Raw genomic sequence first — 15,002 nt, 5'->3', positions numbered from 1 at the left:
TCAGCGTGTGCCTGTTTTTTTTGTTCTACTCGCCAAGGGCTCGGGTTGGGCGGTGAGCTTATCGCTGTGTGACGTAGTTCAGTTGATGAGCGAGAAGCTACTCATGTACGGATGGGCAACCATAATGGAGTAGGATTACGTTTGCTCGACGCTAATCGTTGATAAGGAAGCCCAAAAGACAAGCAAAGTATGGCAGGGGGGGAGGGGGGGGGGAGGAAGATAAAATCCCAGATTATGGAGTGCCGGCGCTTCGCCGGCGTTCTTTGTTAGCTTTAAGAGATGATTATTATTTTCTGTTTGCTCAACTTTGTAAGCAAGCAAGAGTTTGTTTAATGTTTGCTGCGAGCATGCAGGCGGCCCCGAAAAACATTGCCTTTGAGAACGGCCGCTCGACAAAAATAGGACATCTTATTTATGGGCTCCGGTGGTTACTATCTCGATTCACACATCATTTAAATAGCAATATTACACACCCCGATCCAGATCCAGCAAAATAACCTTTTTCGAGTGATTCTAATAGATTCGCACTGCAAAAAAAAAAAAGAAAGAACTACATAAAAGGTACTAAAATAAAGGGTTCTAGAAAGTGATGGCTACTTACTACACAATCCCAACCAAGCCAATGCCTGGTGAACCCCTTTAGCGTTGACCCCTTTGGCTCCATTAACCATTCACACACCGTGACGACATGGTGCCACTTTTTTTGTTTGTTATTTCCTGCAAGCACAGTGCAAAAACGAAAGAAAAGGCAGAGGGACGAAGTGAATCATTTATTACTGCACGACGATCGCATCGTCAATGAAAAAGGGGCCCTTCGTGAGGTACGGTATCATGATGAGCACGATGATGGCGGCCGATGATGATGGTGTGGTAGAAGCGCTGGGCGGTGTCGCAGCCCTGCGCGCTTTCATCATGGCAGGGCAAATCTAATTTTAAACTTTGTCTCCCCGATTTCGATTCCGAAAGGACACTGTGGCATCGCGCCTTAACGAGCAGACAGGAAGCTGTAGCAAAGGCTTTCTGTGATGGTGGAGGTGGGGTTTTTTTATTCTTCATTTTAAGGGTGAATCTTCTGGCGGCTTCGAGCTGGGTCGCTTTATTGGCTCTCTACCGTTTTAAACGATCCTTGTGCGGTTTTGGTTTATAAAACCGGTGACCGAGCGTTGTGATGGTTGAAATGGTGCTTTAAGTAAAAGCATCGACGCAAACCAATTCAAAACACACAGATACACGTGGGAGGGGGAAAACAGCTATACTACCATGCACACTGTTGTTCTGTTTTCCCTAGGATCGAGACGTCTGGCGTGTGTTCCTGGGAGCGATGGAACGATTAAATGCATGTTTTGTTCAGGCGAATGAGCAATTGCGAAGGGGGGACCCAGCGGTGTATAAGAATTCACAGGCTACAGGCTGCAGCATCACAAAGCTGTCACATTCAAGGATAGTTGTGTGAAATTTATCGGAAAATTATTCATGATAGCTACGGGCAGCTGTGAAGCCAGTTGTCCATTCCCACTTCCTGCCCGGGGGTGGAGGGAAAGCTGTCATAAACGCAGACAGTTGTGAGCTTTTTACTGGGCTCTTGCTGGAGGAGGCTACTGTATGTGTATGTGCGTATGTTGCTGATGGTTGCTATTGGAAAATATTGCTGGAGCGTGGCCTCGCCAGTCAGTTAGCGTGTGCGAGAAAACAATTGGATCGTACGGCGTACGGCACTTGCTACGGTATCTTCCGAGTAATGGAAAAGAAAGATGTTTGTTTCGTGTTTTTTCCCCCAACGCACAATCAACGACAATTAAGAAGCGAAATTAACTGCACAGTGTTCCGAACAGTTTGCAAATGATTTTCTACAAGATATCATAGAAAATGTCACTTCCTTGAATTTCTTTAATCTTGCACCAAACAAGTGAAACCGCACAATATCGAGCCAGTTTGTACAGCCAGCTATTTGCAGCGGTGGAGTATTTACGTTCCCTGGGCACGGCAAACGGGGAGAATGTTGTGCTTCCTGTGAGCGCCTGTGATTCTTCGCGCCCAGAACAAATCCATCAAAAATTATGTTTGACAAACAACAAATATTTATCTCAGCGGGGAATATCGAGTACCGATCCTGAGACGTTGGTTCTTTCCGTCCGGATATTCCGGCTCATACACTTGCAGGATCAGCCAGCGTTGCGAAGCGAGGTACGATGGGACGCAATTAGACGATCGAACCGTACCTTTGCGACGAGATCTTCTATTCCATTGTGGTACAGGTTGGAGAATGTGTTCCGGTAAAAAACACACACACACACACCTATACATACACACGTCTTCAGCGGCAAGTCTCCACAGGTTTCGTTCCGACTCGGTTGACACTAGATGGACGGTTGGATGGATGGATGCTTCATTACCGTTTCATTGCGAGAGCGAGAGACCCACTTTTGAGGCGGGTTCCTGCGACACGGTTCCCCTGCTGATGGGACATTCTTCCCGGGAAGCATAAGGCAACCACGAGGTGCATGGTGTAGGAGTTTGAGCGATGGTTTAATTTCCTTTCCTTTATTTGCGGATGAGCGGTGTAACGAGTGAGTTGGTATGGCAAAGTGGAATGGAGGCTGAAAACGAGGCTGAGAGAAATAGAATGGAAGCCCAGAAGTAACATTTCTCTGCCACTGTCAGATGAGTTAAAGTGACGGAAGGTTATGGTAGGATTGTAGGGATAGAATTTGTGGACCTTTTTTCTGTGCCAGCTTTTAAAGCAAATGGTTGAATCTAAGCAAGAGAAGGCCCAGTTCAATAAGTAGAATAATGAAATTTTTTGGATGCATTCATCCAGTCAATGGTAATCGATATGAATAGTTGATTTACCGTGAGTATCAGAGTATAGATCAGAGATTTCGTGTATGAAACATACATTATTGTTGGAAAAGTTGCTTTTTAAATAGGTTCAAAAAAGTTGTTTTATTTACATTTTAGTTTAGCTCATTTTGGTAGTTACATTTACGTGTCAAAGCACGCTTTTAACACACCATACGAATGAAACGCTAGACAAATGCCACCAAACTCATGCCGTAAACAGGCCTTTTGAAGCAGATGGCGCTTACTGGAAAATTGCAAACTGCTGGCGAAAATAAAACTCAGGCTTACAAAATGAAAACTGCACTGAAAGGCTATAGAATTCGCCCCGATTTGCTTTACAATCCGCTTCGCAGCCATACCAAGCCAACCGAGAGGCAGCAGCCCGAACGAAAATGAAACTCTGGTCATCAGCGCACGAAATGAAGCAATCCATTCAATCAACATTCAATCAGCTTCATTCATCAGGTTTCCCGAGCGTGTCGAGTGTCCTCGAGCACTGTTACAGCCATCCGCTCTCGTCCCTCGGCCGCAAGCATCGAAGCCAAAGTGAAGCCAAAGTCTCATCGCCACCGACGTGCAAAAGGATGTACCGGCTTATCAGTAACGCAGCGCTGTGTCAATGAAAATCATCGAACTGCAGTTCCTCTTCCCACGCGATGCGCAGCGTGCATGTGTGTGTGTGTAAAGAAATCCGTACCCAGCTTACCTAAACGGGATGAAAATATTGGCCCATTTGATGCGCACAGGGCAGGGCCTGGAAGCGCACGGCAACAGTGTATCGTGGCGCGGCGTGATTGGATTTTCGCTCGGTGGGACGGGCCACGGGTTTTGAAGTACGTCGATGCTCATGCACTTGTCGTCTGTCCGCTGGGAGATGAATCGATATCGCATCTTCTGTTACATGTGGCAGTGGAGGGGTAGGGGACCAGGTGGGGTGGTGGACCCATGTGTCGATCGTGTTCGACTCGAGCAGCTGTTGAAGTGTAAATCGATTCGGCACTGCCTGTCGGACGCCCTCGGACAGAACGATGAGGCGAGTATGGGACGCATTGGAAAGTCTTTCAGAGTATCAATGTGTGTTTGTGTGTGTGTATGTGTGTATGTGTGTGTGTGTGTGAGCGTCGGATTGGGTGCCATCTTGATATTTGGGCACAGGAACGTTTGGGTTAAAATTTCATCCCGGCCCCGGCGTGAAGCATGAAGGTGGGCTGGCGTGGTCTATGAAGAGTCCTACAATAACTCAACTTTAGTCACAGGGTTTTGGGAAGTGATCTTGAGCAGCCCGATGTACACCCATGCCCAACAGAAAACGCAGTCCGTAACCCACGTCAACGCTTCTAATCACAATCAATTCCATTTCCATCGCCTTTTTCCTGTTTTCGCTTCCGTTGGTGTAGCTTTCCCCCCCTTGCGATTCGGCTTTGACGGATAAGGGTTTTTACTTTGCCGCGTGCTGGTATCTTGCCTATCTCGGCAAATGTCCTTTTCGGTCGGCCAACTGGGAGTGGGAGTGTGTCCCGGTTTCAGCTCACGTTCGCTGTTTGTCACAGGGAGCGGAATCTAGCTCGGGCCGGACCCCAAACCCACTTCTTTAAATCGCCCCGAACCGAAGATACTGATAACGTACCGAACCGATGACGTAAAACTGGGGCTCTCCCAAGCAAAAAAAAAAAAAGGTACAAAAAGGTGCAGCAGCAAAAAAAAAAGAACACAACAAGATTAAGTATCGGGAAAAGATGTGCCAGCTTGGGTACCTGTTTTTACCCGGGCCACCTTTCCTTGTCCCTTTTTTGCCGTGTATTGTGTTGTTTTCGTAGCGCACCCGGTGAAAGGTAGGGTACGGAAGATTAGAAATTTTTAATCGAACCGAGATTAACTTTCCTCCAAACAACAATCAATCGATCTTGATCGTATCGCGCCGGGCCCCGGGGTGAGTGTGTAATTTCAGACAGGATTTTTCCTCCGCTTGTTGCAATACCACCGTGCGGAGTTGGGTTTAACAAAAAAAAATGGTATAGTTTTCCCTCGACAGAGAGGCAGAAGGCGGTGTCGGTGCAGGGAACGGTGGTGCGTAACAGTAATTTATTATCGTTCGGTATGGCGAGTTTTCGGCTCGGGTCAGACTGCCGTGGAGGGACATGGACAATGGAAACGGATTTCAATTTTACCGCAAATTTCCACACCTGTATTAATTTGGTCCTGCGGTGGGTCGCTGTTAGTGCAGGCAGTAGGAAGAGCCATTTTTATTAATGATGCTTTTTTCTGTTTATTTCTTCTATTTTCAGGTAAGTTCAAAACATCGCCCCACTAGCCAAAGAATGAAGGAAGCTTTCTAGGATTGCGGCGTGGTGTAGAAGAGACTGCGCTACACAACTGTATGTGTGTTTAGGTTTGATAAGTAATTCATCTCACGTTTGAAACTGTTTGAAAGAATTGGCAAAATAGCACCAAACACTCGTATGACAGGGGCAGGGAGACCCTCCAAAAATTCCACCCCAGAGGACATTGCACAATCGAGGTTCGATTGGTTATGCGCAAACGTTGAGGTCGGCCACGAGATCACGGGAAAACGAGCTCGGTTAGGATGTTGTATTTTATGTTCCTATTTGTGTTTTGTTCAATCGCCATTCTGCCCACCGTGTAGTTTGTGTGTGCGTGTGTGTTTGGGATATGTTTTTGGTACTTCCCCACACACCTTTAAGCTCCATCCTCACGCACACGCACAATCTCCGTTTTTATGTAGTCACAAAAGCGTTGCGTACACATGTTAGGGTATTTGTTTCCACCCATTTTTTGCACTGCATTGAGCTTTGGCAATGGGGGCAAAAACAAGGGCCACAAACCCGTGGTCTGTTGGGTTTGGAGCTTTTTAGCGAATGGCGGATCGCTGCGACCGCCACGCCACCACGTGTGGTAGGAAATTTGTTTATTGAAATATTTTACGATCCCCGGTGCGGTGGTTTACCTCGCCCAAGTATGCTTCCGCCGCAAAACGGGAGGCACGATTGTTGTAGTGAATGTTTTTTTTTGTGTGTGTGTGTTTCTGGAACAATCACGCATCCCGGTACACACACGTACTGGTTTCCCGGTCTAGTGCGTAGGTTTGGTTACCCCGCGGTAAGGGCAAATGTTTCCGAATGCCTTTTGACGGAAGTTGTCTGCTGGATGATGGACAAGGGAGTGCAAGGAAGGAATGGAAATATTTCAGTAGGTTAGCTCGAGTCAAATAGTTGCTATTTTTATTCACTTTTATGCGATGATATGGAAAGCATTCTGCTCAGATTCAGTGTTTGAAATAACGCAAGGCAGAGGAAAAAGATGCCACCAGTTGTAGTATGGAAAAAGTGCTCAACAATTCCATGGATATGTGATAATGTTTAAATTGGTATAAGGTTATCCTATCTAATATACAATAATATTCATCGTCGGCCCAATTATTCAACGCTTACATGTACTAACATTTTATTTATAACCATCAAACAACACTCGCCAACAAGGTGCAAAAAGTAACAACAAAGTCTTGTAGACCAATGTGGCCCTGACCTTATGAAGTTCGCAATGTTCCCCTGCGAATCATCAACCCTCTTGATGGTTCAGGCAACCGGATCGTGCAGCTGTCAGTTTCGATTGATTAGCATCAATTATTCACTAGCACATCGGCTTCTGGTGACGGTCAGCACTGACCGGTATTAACATTTTGCAAACATACGCATATACATACTGCTACATAAACGAGCCATAGCTGACATTTGAGCTTACTGTTGAACGACAAACGCTGTTCAGTCCATAAAACAGAAGGTGACAACGAGCTGGCCAAGATCCTTAATTTGACCCAATTTCGAACTGTATCAGCTTGAAATGTGCTCATGCCGTCCTACTTACAGCCACTATTTCTAGCACACACACACACACACACACACACACACACACACACTCACACACAGTGGGGAAGGGTATATGTTGATTGAATTTAAATTATTCAGACGGTTTCGGTACGATGGCACTGTATCGCTTGCGGATTTCATTAGCTGAAGGTATTGAAGTTTGCAGGAATTGTGGCTGTGATTTTGCCAGTGCTTAGGGTCTCTTAACTAGAACGCAATAGCGGCAAAAGGGGAAAGAGAGATTGAAGTGAGACGTGTCGAAGAGCTGCCTCATTACTTAAAGTGTAGCCGCATTTGGGGGGTTTAGGTTCGATTTTAATTTGGTTTAGATGAGAAATTAAATGGACTGGAAAGGAATGGACGAATGTGTCACTTTGATTTAGGATGGGAAATTGTAAGAACAGCTTTTAATGATAATATTCATGACAGCATAGTGCTGTGTAGTGCAATAATTAAAAAGCTTTCCATTCGGAACAGTGAACTGGTTGTGAAAGTTCAGCTGGATGACATTTTGATTGGGATTTTAAATTTAGTTCTTCCGCGAATAGAAGCAAGCGTGATGTGATGTTGTGTAAAGTGTAGTTTTGAAATTTCCTTCAAAAAAAGGCAATCAACTTGTTTCAATGTTCGAATATCCAATCAGTGCGCCCTCCAGTAAACCAATCACCCCACCATCAAACCGACAATCGCGCAAAACATGCGCGCAAAAGAGTTATGAGCTTTTACTTTGTTGCGCCCTGCTGTGGAAGGGACTTTTCCGCTGCTTTCTTTTGCTGCTGCCCCCTTGCTTGGTTGGGCGTGAACAGCAAAGGAAGCTTTTATCGCAATCTGGTATTAGAGGCTAGTAAATAAATAAATCTAGCTCTTTTGGCACAAACAAGGTTATTGTTTTATTTTGCGCGTGAATTGTGAACGATTGCCTCACCAATCATTCTCCCGCACGGCTGGTTTGAGCGGATTGGGGCGCTTTGCGCGATATCAGACATTCAAATATCACCCTGCTGACGTGTGGCCGTGTCCCTTTGGAAAAGGTGGAAGGGAATAGATAGCAGGCGGGAAACAAAAAATACATCCTACCCGTTTCAAGCTCCATTCCCGCCGTCAACGTCAACCGTTTGCAGCCGCCGCTTCCGCCAGTTTGACCGGATTTCCGACACGGCTCGGGAAGGCAATTTAGTATGTGTTGATGTGTGTGTGTGTGTGTGTGTGTGTGTGTGTGTGTGTGTGTGTGTGTGTATGTGCGCATATGCGTAGCTTCATCGTGCACGGGCGTATCCGCTCTTTCGATGGCACGTGAGTGTGTTACCTAATTTGAATATAAATAACATCCGATTCCACACGCAAAATGTTGCACGCCGGGAGACATTCCGGGCGTACAAGGGGGTGGGGTACGGTGCGGAAGCATGCGGTGAAGAAATATTGTCACTGAATAATCATCACGGCCCTCCCAATACCCACACACACACACATGCCCAATTGGGGTTGGGAGAGATGAAAAACTGTCAACGCGACCCCGGAGGCCAAACGGAAGCGCAATTTAAGTTCCATCATAAACTGTTCCGGTACACGGATTGAACGGGGTCTGGGGAGTGGCGCATGGGGATGGAGAGGAGCTGTCGAGCTGAGTGCCAAGTGTTTTCAAACTTTCGCACTTTTGAAAGCACAGCGAAAGGATCTTAATCACTGGTTGGCGGTGTTGTTAGGTGTATATGAAGGGGGGAAATTCTAGTGACATGTTTCCCACTCTCTCCGTTTTTTGTAAGTTCCGCGAAGGAACTATTGACAGCATGTAATGAAATATCGAGCTGCTGTGTCATTGGGATGTTTCTAGAGAGAGTTGAGCTCGTTCACTGGATTTGATGCTGGTTTGAGTCCGACTTTACCGACCAAAATACGGAGGAACGAATTCATTAACTCACTTCAGAGCTCTCGCATAAGCCGGCAGCGGTCAGCGGGGACCTGTGAAGGGCCAGCGGCAGGATTTATTTTTCGATGCGTTGCTGTACATCCCTTCGCTTCGGGACAGCTTTTGTTTTCCACACCGTGTGCACGCGCTGACGCTGTGTGTGAATTATGATAAACACTTGGCAATCGCGGCCGAACATTTCGGATTACGTGCCGGATTAAGTGATTTACGGGGCTGGCTTGACACGGCCGACTTACCAGGTTTCGCTCCAGGTTCTCTGTGTGTGTGCCCTAGCCCTACGAATCTCCCGATCCGATTAATCCTTTTGCAATGTGAAGCAAAACCCACACAGCAGCGCTTCAAACCCTCCCCCCCCCCGTCACTACCTCATTTGCATCACAACCTTCCTGCCGTGAAAAAAAAAAAGCAATAGGCACCAGGACGCCCATTACCTTCCCTCGTCTCCTCGGCGCCGATGTAGCGCCGTGAATTATGGATTTCCAATTAGAAGTTTATTACCCGAAGCGTTCCCTTGTTTCCTGTCCTGTTTCGTGTGCGGCAGACGGGATGAAAAACTTTGCATCAACATTTAAACGCCAGCCCGAGAAGCTTTAAGGTGACACGGTTTGCGGGGTGAGCGTTTGTAGGGCGTTTTGTCGGGAGAAGGTGGAGCGAATTCGGACAAATTGCTGCCTGTGGTGCGAGATATAGAGACATTCGAAATTGCTAGCACGGGTCGGAACGTGTGTGTGTGTGTGTGTGTTGGGAGAAAGTGGATGATTTGATGAAAATTTGGGACGCGCCGTAATTATGGAAATGGAATAGACATACTCTCGAGCCGAAAGGGACGAAGGCGTTCGAGAGGTCGTGCCGGTCATCAAGTGGGAAAAGTTATCGTATCGTGAGAGGCTCACACACACGCACACAGTGAGGTGGACGAGCGTGGTTAGAGAAGTGAGGGATGGCACTCAGCAAAAAGGGACGATATTAAGAAGGTTAATTCAATTTACCAAATAGCAGCAGGTGGCCTTGATGAAGTTGGCGGTGAACGGCACAGACTGGCACAGACTCCGAGCTGCGCTCCAGTACGGGCTGGAGGACAAAGTTTTCCTGTACCTGCGGCTTGCTTTCATGGAAACTCCTGCAAGTACACAGCGCCACTCGCACGGGGTGGACAAGGCAGGGAAATTAATATCAATTGCATCGTAAAAAATACGAAGCGCTAGTAATAACCGTGCTTCTTGTGAAGATATTTCGGCGCATCCATCGTTTTCGTTGGTGGTTGGAAAGGGTGGTTAGTGTGTGGGGGGGAGGGAGTGCGTTCATTCCGCACCAAAACTTTGCCAGTTCACAGTTCGCTAGAGTACAACTTTTTAGAAAACACCTGTGTGCCATTGGTCTTTGGTAAAAAGATACCTTTCGCGAAGGAGTCTGATGACAGCGTAGTAGGCTGTGCTAGTCATCGCGTTCGTCAACGCTACAAGTCGGTGTTGGGAAAGAGGAAGCTTTGCACCCGGGGTGTCGTTCCGGGGGACCATGAATCTAGACGCAACACTCGACACGGCGGAGGAGATCCGGTTTCTGAGCAAGGTGAGCGGTCTGGTGAAGCGGTTGGCCCGCTCGACCCACTTCACCCACCAGGAGCTGGAGGTGGTGCTGCTGGTGTACTACAAGATACTGAAGAACGATCCGGACGCGGCCGGGGGGCAAATCTCGCGCCAGCAGCTCACGACCGTGTTCGATACGGCGTTCGGCATTACGGATATGGCGGTGATACGGCGCATCTACGCCGCGCTGGACGGGGGAAACAGTGCGCACGTGTCGATGGAATCGTGGGCCCGGATGGTGTCGCTGTACGTGCGCGGTACGCTCGAGGAGAAGATCCAGTACTGCTACCGGGTGTACGACATCCAGCGCGAGGGCATGATCCGGCGCGACTTCCTGATGGTGCTGATGAGGGGCTGCGTCCGGCAGGAGGAAGGCGTCGATGAGGCGGTGAAGGATCTGGTCGACATCTTGATGACGCGGCTGGACCTGGATCGGGACGGGGCGATTTCGTTCGAGGACTATCGGAAGAGTGTGGTGGGCACGCCGCTGTTGCTGGAATGTCTCGGCCAGGCGCTGCCGGATCGAATTCACGTGGAAGCGTTCGCCACGACGTTTCTGGTTATGTAGGTGGAAACGGTATTTTGATAGGTAAATATGCTGGTGAGGATTAGTTTGAGCATGGAAATTCCGGAATATTGAACATTAAATCTTTGGAGAGTAGCAAGTGAAATGAACAAATAAGCATTTATTTTGATGAGGGGATAGGGAGAAGATAAGTTGACGAGTATGAAATAAGCTTTGGGTTGGGCGATATTAGCCTCGGAAGGATCTTCAATGTCACCTGTTGGTGTCTTCATGTCATTCTGGGATAAAATTGCTGAAATGCTTACCATTTGATGCTATGATATCCTGGGTAAAGTGAGACCTTGGGATGCCAACAGCTCCACCAACCTGTACAGATAGGACATTCCTGCTCTTCAAAGTAACACAATATTTTCGTTTCAAAATGATGCTCTACAGCGAAATCTACTTTAATCTTCATAATCTGTTGGATTTGTCTTAAATGTCTGGACATGTTCTTCATAGGCTTACAGCGTTAAGCTCTATCCACACACACTCACACACCTTATACATCCGTCTTAAATTTCACACCTCCATCCCCACGTGCAGAGCAAAACCATCCTACTAAATGTGTCTCTTCACTCACACCTCTCCCCGATTCTCATACGCATTCTTCCGGCTCTCCTCTTCCCCCCCTCCTCCCACTTCTTCCAGTGGCCTCCGACGACGTAGATGTCGCGCGGCACATTGCCGCCAGTGCGTACACGGACTCGCGGTCCCGCATCTCGATGGTGCAGTATTTGGAGCCATTGTCGCGACCCACAAAGGCGCCAAGTATGTGTTCACTTTCCATTTTCTAATACTACTCTAACCGCTACCACCTTGTTTGCGTTGTTCTCATTGTTCTTGGTTGTTGCCGCCAACACACGAGCAAGATCGGGTTTGGTTTTGTATTGTTTATGTCTCTTTGTTTTTGTTTTTTTTCTCATCTCAAACCGTTGTTTCGTACGATCTTGTCTTGTTTGCATCTCTCACCGAAATTCGTTAGTTTTTAATGCCCTGTGTTTTGCCTCACGTTTCGATGTACGCTCACCGCGCCCTGGTCAGGCGGGTTCGATTCCGGGTGGGAATAGTAGCTTGCGTTTGGGAAAGAAAAGCGACCAAAACGACTCAAACAGCAAATAACAGCAAATCAGTATTGCTACTGTTGGGTACCATTTTCTAAAGCCTGCGTGCTGTGTTCGCAAATCGCACCCGCTCCCCCGACATCCGACACACCTTTGCGCACTAGTTACAAAATAATCACTTGTTGTTTGAAGGTTATGTGTTCCACCCGACATGCCACGTTTTCGGTTGTGCCTCATTTGTTCTAGTTGGTTTTTGTCTGTTTTTCTTTTGCGGTTCAACACACACACAACATGCAAATTTAATTTCATACTGAGTGTGGCTTTGTGTGAGTGAGCGTGTGTGTGCGAAAGTATTTATATTCCTATCGAGCTTTTAGTTTCCATTTCCAGCCTTGCTGGTTCCGGCTGAAAGAGTGACAAATTGTAGCTTTTTTAAACTTGCACACACACACTGCACTCACCTGCCAACCACCCCGCCACACACACACACTCACACACTCACATACAGCTGTATTTGTTGCGTTTCGTTTACCGTAGAGATTGGGCGAATTGTGTCGTATGTTGTAGTTTTTTTTTTTGCTGTCGTTAGTTAGTAGCTCATTAGAGTGCTTTCGATATGTCGTTGTAATTTGTTGCTGCCATGGGTTGATGCTGTAAGGGAACAACAGCGGGCACGTGGGTCGGGCCGAAGGGAACATGTACACACGTCGTTTTGGGGCAGGATGGCCGGGGGCGTCCTTTCTCCTACCTTCTGGTGCTTGTTGGGGACCGCTTGTCGTAATTGAAGCGCAATGCTTTATCTTTCACACCCTCCACCGGGGACAGTGGAGGTGTCACATGGTGTAAAATTTATAAACACAATTAATAACGGCAATGTTACACTCGCAATCTGACAAATTGGTGTAAAATATCATTGCTTTCCGTAGTAAGTGTTTTAGCTTTCATTCATTCTGTATTTAGTAGCGTGTGTGTGAGTGTGTGTAAGCGTATGTAAGAGTGTTTTTTTAGATTGAAAGCAAATATGTAAAAAAAAGGCAACCCACCGTGCCACCGTATGATGGCAGCTGTTAGTACATTTAGCTCCCTAACCGGATTGCTCCAAGTAAAAACACATCATCAACCGGTTTATCGAACCGAATTTTATCCGTTTTCCTTCATGCCAGCTTTCATCTCAACCAACGATCAGCTCATATGTGTGGATGTATGTGTGTGCGTGTGTATTAGTATGCAAGTGAAACCACGTGGGCGGTTGAGTTGAGCCTGCGTTGCCCGGTCCGGGCTGGGTGGAGCGATGATGCAATAATAGCGTGTGCCATTTACTTAACCATTTTTCTATCTTCCTTTTTTTCGTTTCTTTGCCTTTCGTTTCGTCGTAAACGCTCGCCGCCGCCGCCGCAACGCAGAATGTGACCAGACGTTCGTGTCCCGGGCTGGTGGACCATCCAACGGAACGTTCAGCGCCCCGATGCTCTCCAACCCGAGCAATCACTCGCGACAGTGTCTCTACATCTTCCTAGCAGGTCCCGGGCAGCGTGTCGATGTGTCCTTTACGTCGTTCAGCCTACGAGGAACGCCTCCAGAGTGAGTAGAACGAATCTGTTGCTGCCAATGTGTATGTGTTGCAAAGCGTTTCCATGTTGTAGCCCGTTGCTTGTACGCACTGTTCAACGCATCACCGGTCACTGTTGTTTACCCGGCAAAGCTTTGCCATTAAAGCGTAAAATCAAAAGATTAAAAAGTGGGTTACAAAAACAAAAGAGATACATTTAAATTAATAATAAGAAAGCTTCCATATGTGTGCTTCAATGTTTGTTTGTGTTGCTGTACTGTTTGAAAGCAACCGTTACGAGTTGAGTTGTGTAGTTTGATTTCACTCATCAGCGGCGAATTAAAGTAACTCCTGTGATCGATCGTTAAAATTAATTTGTGGCTTAAGCCAATAATTAGAGGACTTTTACATTACATTTCTCATAAAAAAGCATAAAAAAGAGTTGAAAATGATGTGAAACAACGAAAGAAGACAGCATTGAAAGCATTAAAGCTCCAAGAGCAACGAGTAAATGAAATCCTTTCCATTGTTTTTACCCCAAACTAACCCAAGAAGCAAGAAGTTAATGTTCCAAAACGGTTCTCAAGAAACGATCATACAAAAAATGTTCTAAAAAATTATTTGTCGAGCAAAGAGCACGTGTTACTTCATCGGCAACGTGTGAAAAGAACGAGCGCACCTGCACACCAAATCACTTCATTCGTTTCTCGTTTCTTTTCTCTCTCCCTCTCTCTTTTTCTCAACACAACTACCATGTTTGTTCGTCAATGAATCGGCAAACGCACAAAAAATACACCACACTCTTAATAAATGTAAAACGAAATCCTCAAAAAAAAACCAAAAATGCAAAAACACAAAAACCCAAAACAGCGGAGCGGCGGTCGGGGAACTTCCAGCGTAAGTTTGAATGTCATTTCCGTTCAGTCGTTTGTTCCATTATTTTCCTTCCATCCTTCCTTCACGCTCACGCGTTCCGACCATCCATTGTTTCCTATGTTGTATGTGTTTGTGTGTGTGTATGAGTGTACGTTTTTGTTTAATGCCATTCCCGAACCCATTCCCAATAAACACCATCAACCGTCACGTCGCGCACATCGCGATTCGCTACGAACGGTGCGAAGGCCCAAGGAGAAGGCCATTATTTTTAGTGATGCATAAATTAAATTGTGTTTCATTGTGTATATGTATGTGTGTGTGTGTGTGTGTGTGTAAGGGAGGGAGTGATTTTTTTGCTTCCCAACCCAAAACTGAACGCCCGTGGGCGAAGGGACCTGCCGCGCCAAACGTCACATTTCCTAATGGTTCCCATTTGCAAACTGACCGATCTTTTGACCCCGGCGGCAAACGACACAATGCAAAAATGGTGGCCAGCTCGCAACCGGTACTACCTTTTTCCCATCCACCAGGCAGGGCCGAAACCATCCCGCTTTCGACACTTTTGTGAGTTAAGGAAGATTGAATGAAAAGAAAAAGAAACTGAATTGTATTTAAAAAATGAAAAGGTTGTTTTGCCACCCAACACCCCTGAAATGACGTGAATTTCCCTACCTCCCTGTACGTGTATTTTTGAAACCATTTCTCACTCG

The 15,002-nt window shown here is 46.7% G+C and overlaps 1 protein-coding gene across 7 annotated transcripts in view; it reads left to right on the top strand.

Moving 5' to 3' along the window:
• Window positions 1-15,002, top strand: part of LOC121588812 (cubilin) — a 66,305-nt gene that overhangs the window by 37,673 nt on the left and 13,630 nt on the right. For 6 of the 7 annotated variants that reach the window (XR_006004219.1, XM_041907189.1, XM_041907188.1 and 3 more), the window contains exons 2-4: window positions 11,455-11,574; window positions 13,271-13,448; window positions 14,287-14,313. Coding sequence is in view for 6 of the 7 variants with exons in the window: in XM_041907189.1 (XP_041763123.1) it covers window positions 11,455-11,574; window positions 13,271-13,448; window positions 14,287-14,313 (325 nt within the window). In the remaining variant the exon portion in view is untranslated. The remainder of the gene's footprint in view (window positions 1-11,454; window positions 11,575-13,270; window positions 13,449-14,286; window positions 14,314-15,002) is intronic. The other variant, XM_041907190.1, reaches the window with a different exon arrangement.

The sequence above is a fragment of the Anopheles merus genome, chromosome 2R (genome assembly GCF_017562075.2).
Source record: "Anopheles merus strain MAF chromosome 2R, AmerM5.1, whole genome shotgun sequence".
Lineage (NCBI taxonomy): Eukaryota > Metazoa > Arthropoda > Insecta > Diptera > Culicidae > Anopheles > Anopheles merus.
The sequence above is the reverse complement of the archived record's forward strand: the minus strand, read 5'-3'. Positions and strand labels throughout refer to the sequence as shown.